Source organism: Corapipo altera, unplaced genomic scaffold (genome assembly GCF_003945725.1).
Source record: "Corapipo altera isolate COAL_440 unplaced genomic scaffold, ASM394572v1 64, whole genome shotgun sequence".
Taxonomy (NCBI): Eukaryota; Metazoa; Chordata; class Aves; order Passeriformes; family Pipridae; genus Corapipo; species Corapipo altera.
In genome coordinates, this window is record NW_020884893.1 from 3,006,512 (window position 1) to 3,015,250 (window position 8,739).

General features: G+C 46.0%; 2 protein-coding genes across 3 annotated transcripts; one reads left to right on the forward strand and one right to left on the reverse strand.

Annotated features, from left to right (window-relative positions):
* Positions 1-491: 491 nt before the first annotated feature.
* Positions 492-5,110, reverse strand: DPM1 (dolichyl-phosphate mannosyltransferase subunit 1, catalytic). 2 transcript variants are annotated; one of them, XM_027646210.1, is made up of 9 exons: positions 4,976-5,110; positions 4,260-4,359; positions 4,073-4,106; positions 3,387-3,463; positions 3,245-3,270; positions 2,834-2,929; positions 1,941-2,009; positions 1,533-1,647; positions 492-878 (listed from the first exon to the last, which is right to left on the reverse strand). In XM_027646210.1, the coding sequence occupies exons 1-9, from the start codon at positions 5,080-5,082 to the stop codon at positions 774-776; spliced, it is 729 nt and encodes a 242-aa protein (XP_027502011.1). In that variant the 5' UTR covers positions 5,083-5,110; the 3' UTR covers positions 492-773. The 2 variants fall into 2 exon arrangements, with proteins under 2 accessions (XP_027502011.1, XP_027502012.1); XM_027646211.1 differs by lacking the exon at positions 2,834-2,929.
* Positions 5,081-8,739, forward strand: MOCS3 (molybdenum cofactor synthesis 3). The gene has a single exon (XM_027646057.1). It carries the CDS (start codon positions 5,081-5,083, stop codon positions 6,722-6,724), a length of 1,644 nt encoding a protein of 547 aa, XP_027501858.1. The 3' UTR covers positions 6,725-8,739.

An 8,739-nucleotide genomic window follows, 5' to 3' on the forward strand; every position in this document is an offset into this window, starting at 1 on the left:
ACAAAAGAAAAAAAAAATCTCAAATATCTTCAGTGTGGTGAACTGGGTCTTCTGTTACCCTGAACTTTATGAGGTGCCAGGCTCCTGTTGTACAGACTCCAAAACCATTTAGTTTCTAAAGCAGGTAAGAAAAGGGACTCATCTGCTTCTGGACCAACACACAGAATACAAAATTGTTCCACATACAATTCTCTTTCTTATCCAAAGAATATTCCTTCTTTCCAGTCTAGGAACAAATCACTGTACTCTGTATTAACTCTTAAACTACACAAGGTGTTATCAGATCTGTAGAAACATGTAGCTGCTCTAAGACACGTGCTGAGGAAAGAAAGGACACTAATTTAAAGGACATGCATTTAAATTAATATCTACAAACCACAGAACAAAGATAAGAAATTCCGCTGGGTTGGGTTTTTTTCTGTCCTTGCTTGTCTTCATTTCAAAATCCTCATTAGCTTCTGCTGAACAATGATTCATTTCCAGATGCAAAGGATCATTGAATTTTGTGTTCTTTATTAAGACTTCATTGTTTTTACAAAAATAGAAAATCATTAGCCTTTATTAGTTTTTAGTTTAACATACAGTTAATTTCTTTTGGAAGGAGCATTCTGGGAGACAGTGGATTTAGTTTATTGTTGGTGGTTTGTTTAATTGGTAGCTTATAGCAGGTCTTCTGGTCACCACAGAGATTATCAAGCTTCTGCTGTTATATAATAAAAACTACACAGATGTCAGAAAATGTTTGACTAAAAAAGTGAATTTAGGACAAACTATCACGTTGTGGCAAACAAGGTCAAGAGCCCCTTTAGGAAGGAGACTATTTCATTGCCTCCCAGTTTGGATTCTCCATAGACACGGTCCACAAACGAAATAGGAACCTGTTGAAACAAGCAGAACTATTTTTAAGGTTCAAAACCTAAATAATCAGAGATTCTCTACACAAAAGAATGGCCTTTGAACTGCAGCATTTTCAGACATGGGAACAAGGCAAGCACCAGACTGGCTTCCTTTGTGTCAGTTCTTCCCAGTGGCTGAGGAGCATGAAGTTATTTGGTTTATCACCTCTAAAGATGATCCCAAGACATTACTTGGTGGCTGGATGGTAGCTAATCAGAACAGCCTCAGTGTTTTAAGCCTGAGGGCTTAAAATCAACCTCCAGCACCTTCCTTGTTCAGTTCAGTACCTTTGAGTCAGTGCCCCAGGAAGCACAAATCCCCCACCACCATGGAACAGCTCAGCCTCACCCCTGGCTGGGAGATGACTTCTGAATATGAAGAACTTTGTAAAATTGTATGCAGCCAAAGGAGTGGCAACAGGGAGGGATCTCAGAATCTTATCAGCCAGGGGAATAAGGAACTGGAAATACAGATCTGGTATTCACCTGGCAAAGTTGGAAAAGTAGAGTTCTACACATGTAATTTCTTTATATTAGTTTGAAAATCTCGGCTGCTTCTTGGGAGCACATGAAATTCAGTAATCTGTGTGTCCCTTTCCACAGAAGCACAAGATCCTTATCAAACTTGTCCTGTACCTCTCCAATGGTGTATCCCAACTGCCTGGCCCGAACAATCATCTCCATCTGGAAGACGTAGCCTTTAGAAACACATTTCTCCATGAGTTTCTGTAAGACTTCTTTTCTGTACAACCTGCAAACAGTTACAAAGAAAATGAAACCTGAAGCACAATTTTCTGAAATTTGGAAATCAAGGCAGTGTGTGGGAATCTCAACTGCAATCCCTCACTCATCCCATTACTATTTATAAAATCCTTAACAAAGCCATAGGAGCAGCAGTTCTTGCAATCTAGTCCACTGTTTCTTCCACCCTTCCCAAACAGATTTCACAGCCCTCAGTAAAGAAGGGCTGTTCTTATTCCAGTTCCTTGTTCAGCAATTTCTTAATTTCCAATGAACTTTATTAATTGCAAACCAGAGCCATACCTGAAACTCCCTGTGAGGTCTGATGCTCCTGGTCTCAGCAAAACCTGAGTGAGAAAATTGGCACCACGGCTGGGAAAGAAAATGTGAATGTCAGAGTTGCCCAGCACACAATTCCCAAAGATCAAGCAGAATTTCTAAAAAATAAGTACAAATCATCCCCACCCCCCCCAAAACCCAACAAAACTTTTATTGCTTCATATGAAGAAAATTAGATTTCTAGTGTGTTTTCATTGCTAGATTTGATTAATAAATTATAGAATCTTGAAATCAAACACCCAACGTTTTGTTTTTCAAAAGCAGATAATTAGTAGATTATTGAACTTCTCTATGAAAAAACAAGGATTTTTAGAAATTAGGTTTATAACCTGGTTTTTTATGGAAGAACTGTCTACACATACAGTTAAAAGAAATGAATGTGACAACCATCAAAGCAACACTTTTCTTCTGACTGACACACACTGTAAGTAGGGAATAAAAATGCTTCCTGGGCAAATGTGAGACTTGGGTATGGAAAACCACCAGAGTGTCACCAGAGGAGTTTAGGGGAAGGACCATTACAGCCACCCAAACGTGTATTTTAAACTTGACAAAAGTGTCACAGTCTCAGCTCACTCTCTGGATGACAGAACTGGGGCTGTCCCAATGATGCCAATCTCTCCACTGCTCCAACCCATTTCTCAAGCCCAGCCACATCATTTCATCCTTTCCTGGTGGATTTGATCCACACAATTTGCCAGTGGAGCACACTTGTAGTATTTAATGTGATTTTGCAGTGCCCAGCAGGTACAGCAGTTCTGCTGACGAAAGACTCAGTTCAGCTCATGTGGATGGAATATTTGTAATTATTGTTTATAAATAACAATTTTAACTGTAAATATCTGAAAAATACCAACCTGATTAATTTTCTTCTCAAATCCCAGCCATATACCCCTCCATTTCCTTTATATCTTGTTCCAGATACAATATCAAAATTGCCTTCTTTCTGCTTTCTATAAACAATTGGTTTTATCAGAAAAACAGGAGGAATATTTCAAAGTACAAATTTCAAAGTAAGAACAATCACTCTTTTAGTACAAAATCTGAAGTTTACAAACTTTTAAATAAGCAAGTAGAGAAGAGAGGAAAGCAGTAATTAGGGTGGTTATAAGCATTATTTAGACACTTGTTAATTGTTTTCTTAAAAAGAGCTACTTCAGGGAATCTTATAATTACCTTTTACCCACTATGGCACAGAATTTCACACAGGAGTTCATAAATAATTTATAAAGATCAACTTGCATTTTCATACTACAATTGGCACCTACCTGAGAAACTCTGGAATAAATTTTGGCTGAAATAAAAGGAAAACAGATCAGAAAAGACAAAAGGGTGGGAGTAAAATAAAACCAACCAATGAAAGTTTAATTCTAACAGACTAAGCCCACGGTACATGAAATACAGACTTACATGGTGAGAGAGGTCAGCATCCATAATGACAATGAAATTCCCAGTGGCATGCTTCATTCCATGAATGTAAGCAGTGCCTGGTGAAAACAGCACAGAAATATTTCCCTCACTACTTTAACATGTGCAATCTTCCAGCCATGTGCAGTCTTCCCTTCATTTTCTAAAATCTCTGCTAGAAAACAATCAAGTAAAAACTCCTAAATTATTTTAAATAACATGTTAGTGGATAAACATTAAAATTCTTATTCCTTTTCCCGATGATTTCAGCCCTGGATTTTATAAACATAAGCACTGGCAAGTTCCACAGCACCAGAAATGCACAAAGAAACTTGACTGCAGAAGTGGGTCACTATCTGCAATCTCATTTACAAAAGCACTACAGGCACTAAAACTGGAATAGGACTCAGCCTCCAAATATCCCTGACAGTTCAAACCCTCGTTCTGTGCTCAGGGAATGAGGGTGGGAGGGAAAGGAGCAGGTATGGAGTTGTGGGAAACATTTTATAAGCACACTGGGATTTTATGTGTATACTTTTAACTTTGTTTGCTTGCAAACAACTTGATGAAAACATACATTTCTGCTTTTGGGCTTTACTGTGATTTTTTTCTGGACCTTTATGCACTACATCAATCAAAGTATACAGCACATTTTTTATATTACTAAATTAGAGTTAATAAGGACTTACCCAGGCCCAGCTTTCTTGGTCTGGGTCTCAGAAGCTGCAGAAAATATAAAAGACACATATATTACTTGAAGTACAGTTTTTAATTCATTTTAGTGACACCTTGAAAATTGCTGTTTTCAAGGTACAAAAATATTTTAAAGTTTACTTTTCATTTTTAGGGGAAAAAATTACAGAGCACACAACTCACAATTTTATCTGATCCGTATATTTTTTCCAATTGCTCAGCGACTTCCTGTGTCCCATCTGGGCTTCCATCATCAATGATGATAATTTCAAAATCGATTCCACTGAAATGAGAATTATTTTTTCAATGAACAAATGGAAAACCCCGTTTCCCTCCCTAAATCCCTGTGAAGGGTGGGAAGCTGAGAACCAGAGCAGTGATTTTGGGGGGTCAGAGCCGTGCTGTGGGTGGGTCAGGCTCTGCTCCCAAGGAAGGAGGTACAGGGCAAGAGGGAACAGCCTCAGGCTGTGCCAGGGGAAGTTCAGGTTGGACATCAGGAGGAATTTCTCCATGGAAAGGGTGGTCAGGCATTGGCAGGGGCTGCCCGGGGAGGTGCTGGAGAGCCCATCCCTGGAGGTGTCCAAGGAACCACTGGACGTGGCACTCAGTGCTCTGGGCTGGGGGACAAGGTGGGGATCGGGCACAGCTCGGAATCGACGGTCTGGGAGGGCTTTTCCAACCTCAGTGATTCTGGAATTCTGCGATTCTGAAGTTCACTCCGGGTTCGGACGATGTTCCTGCCCTCCTGACCTGTGCCGTCCCCGTGTCGGTGTCACGGCCGTGCGCCCCCGGCCCTGCAGACACCGCTGCCCCCGCTCACCCCGCCCGCCGCCGCACCGGGGGTGTAGCCCGGCCCCGCTGCCCGCCAGCCCCGGCCCCTCCCCTCGCACCGCCCGTACCTGTCTCGGAAGGTGCGCACCAGCAGCCAGACGACGAGCGGCAGGTTGTCCCGCTCGTTGTAGGTGGGCAGCAGCACCGACAGGCGCTGTGGGCGCAGCGCCGCCATGTCGGCAGTGACGCGGGCCCGGCGGAAGCGCCGCCGCGCCGGGCGGGGCGGGGCGGGAGGAGGAAGCGGCGCGGCCATGGCGGGCGCGGGGGCGGCGCGGCTGCGGGCCGAGATCCGCCGGCGGGAGCGGGAGCTGCGCGGGCTGAGGGACCGCCTGCAGGCTGAGCTGGCGCGGGGGGACACCGCCGAGCAGCAGCGGGACGAGGAGGAGGAGGATGGAGCCCGCGGGCCGCGGGAGCGGCTGGCGGCCGAGGTGTCTCTGGGGGATGCCGAGCAGGAGGAGGATGGAGACCGCGGGCTGCGGGACCTGCTGGCGCGGGGGGACGCGGGCAGCGCCGAGGACGATGATGGTGATGATGATGATGATGCGGAGGGGGCCGGCGCCTTCCCTGCTGAGCTGCCCCCGCTGCCGCCCCGCGCGGCGCTGAGCGCGGCCGAGATCGCGCGGTACAGCCGGCAGCTGCTGCTGCCCGAGCTCGGCGTGCGGGGCCAGCTGCGCCTGGCGCGGAGCGCCGTGCTCGTGGTGGGCTGCGGCGGGCTCGGCTGTCCCCTGGCGCAGTACCTGGCCGCGGCGGGCGTGGGCCGCCTGGGGCTGCTGGACCACGACGTGGTGGAGACCAGCAACCTGCACCGGCAGGTGCTGCACGGGGAGGCGCGGCGGGGCCGGCCCAAGGCGGCCTCGGCGGCCGCGGCGCTGCGGCGGCTGAACTCGGCGGTGCAGTACGTGCCCTACTGCGGGGCGCTGAGCCCGCGCTCCGCGCTGCGCCTCGTGCGACAGTACGACATTGTCGCCGACTGCTCCGACAACGCGCCCACGCGGTACCTGGTGAACGACGCGTGTGTGCTGGCGGGGAAACCGCTGGTGTCCGGCAGCGCCCTGCGCCTCGAGGGGCAGCTCGTCGTGTACAACTACCGCGGGGGGCCCTGCTACCGCTGCCTGTTCCCCGAGCCGCCCCCGCCCCACACCGTGACCAGCTGCGCCGACGGGGGCGTGCTGGGGGTCGTGCCCGGCATCATCGGCTGCATCCAGGCCCTGGAAGTGCTCAAGATCGCCTCGGGAATGGGCTCCTCCTTCAACCAGTTCATGCTCGTGTTCGACGCCCTCGAGGGGAGGTTTCGCAACATCAAGCTGAGACCAAAGAAACCAGACTGTGCCGTGTGCGGGGACAGCCCCACCGTCACCTGCCTGCAGGATTACGAGGCGTTCTGTGGGTCTTCTGCCACCGACAAGTGCCGGACTCTGCATCTGCTACCCAGCAAGGACAGGATCTCGGTAGAGCAGTACAAGAAAGTGCTGGATGACAAAGTCCCTCACGTGCTGCTGGACGTCCGGCCGCAGGTGGAGGTGGATATCTGCCGCCTGGAACACGCCGTCCACATCCCGCTGAGCAAACTGGAAGAGAAGGATGAAGAACAGCTGGAGTATTTAGAAAAAAGAATTCGCGAAGAAAAGCAGAGAACTAATGACCAAGCATCTCTTCCTGTATATGTTGTTTGCAAATTGGGAAATGATTCCCAGAAGGCTGTAAAAATCCTGCAGGAGCTACCTGCCAAAGAATCTGGTTCTCTGTCAGCAAAGGATATTAAAGGGGGGCTCATGGCTTGGGCCACTAAAATTGATCCAACATTCCCTCAGTATTAGAAATTTATGGGGAAAAAACCCACATGTTTTCCTAGTAGGTTCCATAGGTTTTCATCTTCTCTGTGTAATGACTATATTTCATGTTAAAAACAGAAATACCATGTTGCTTATGTTACTTTTTTTTCCAAAAACACTGTGTATTTTTCTAGATGCCTGATTATTTTTATAAAGATGTGAATCTGTCCATGGGAATGGAAGAGAAATGTGTTTCTTGGTTATGATTTAATAGTAAAGACTTGGTATAACCACTGAACTGTGCATGTAATGATTGAGAATGGCTCCTAATTACTAATTGTAACCTGAAAATGACAAAGCTTAGGGATCATGTTTTTACTCAATCTCCAAAATCCTTTATAGATGGAAACAGTGCATGAAGCAATTTAAAAAAAAATAACTGTTAATCTCTAGCTGATTTGTAGCACTACTAATCTGTCACAGGGAGTTGCCAAGGCAGCACTGATGAGACCATTGTGGTCAACATCTTTTAGTTCTCCGTAGGAACCTTGTGTATTTTTTGGCAGAGAACAGCACCTACAGCGAGGGGGTTCTGCTAAGAACTTCCAGAGCCAGCCATCCCCACTTGTGGGCCGACAGAAAAGTGGATTCTCCAATTTGAATAGAGAAACTGAGATTGACTGTTAATAAGATGTAAGTCTGACCCCAGAAAGTTTGTAAAACAGACGGAAAATGCTTTTGTCAGTGCTTAGGTTTCAGACGTTGAGAGATAAGGGGTGGGAGGGGAGAAGAAAATATACATATTTATCCTCCCTCCTGCAAGGACGAAGACCTGTTTCTTAAGTTTTCTCCCTGTTTGGCAATTGTATGTCCCTGTTTATTTTATTGGCTTGCTGGCATGGAGAGCTCTGCACATCTGAGAAGTATCTGTAGTTGAACTGAATGAAAAGAAAGAGAAATAAATAGCTTCTCAACAGAGCTGCCTGAGGCCTCCTCACTTCAGCATAGTAATTATCTCCTTATATTAATTAAGGTATGGATTTCTTTACTTCCCAACGAGGGAAAAAAACACCTGTCACGACTTAATCTTCACATTGTACCAGGGGGAGAAAAAAAGAAAAAGAATAGTACCATTATAATTAGTAGTTGAAAAGGTATATTTTAGTAAAGTAAATTTGAGAACAGCCACACTCCTGCTTTATTGTAAGATACCATGGTTCTGGCAATGACAGTCTTGTGAAGGAAACAGGGATGTAAATTTATGAAAAAAGTTGTATCTCACAGTTCAGAGGACAATGAAAGTGTGGGAGGACATGTAAGTTTTAGTGTTTGTGGATGTGCTTTTCAGGTGGACAGTGGAGGCTCAGCTCAGTCAGCATGTTTAGGTCCTGATAGGTTCCTCTTCTGGGATTTGGAAACCAGAGGGACTTGTTTGAAATGCCTGACCTGTGTTTTCATTTTTCTGTCTTTGCTGTGATGTCAAGGAGAGACTGGCACACTAAAGGCAGCAGTAACAGTAGTTCTGAACTCCCCACAGTGGGGAGTGTGTCACACACCCATCTGCCCTGAAAAAGGGACTCCTTTCCAGTCATTCCAGCAAGGGGACCCCAAGGACCTGGAGAAAAAGGAAAGACTTGGATTCTACATCTGAGTATTTTCCTTTGTTACGACTTGTTTTGCCTGTGTGTTGTCCTGAAATGTTCTCTGCTGGTGTTCTCATCCCTTCCCAGGACTCATTAAACTATTGATGAAGCAGGAGTTGGACTCTGATCCTTGAAGGTCCCTTCCAACTCAGGATATTCTGTGACTCTGGTTAAACATTTAGCAGCAGGTGTTTACAAATTCTGGGACAGAAGGAGGAGGATATTTTGTAGCAAATTTAAACCCGAGTTTCTTGTAGCTCATTTTCAAGCAGGAAACCAGACTGTGAGTCTTTGTGCTTTATAGAAAACAGACAACACGTGGAGGTTCTGGAGAATTCTGTGGAAACACAGTGATAAGGATAAATGAAAATGGACCCAAACCAGACTGATATCAGAACTGGCAAAAAAAAAAAAAAA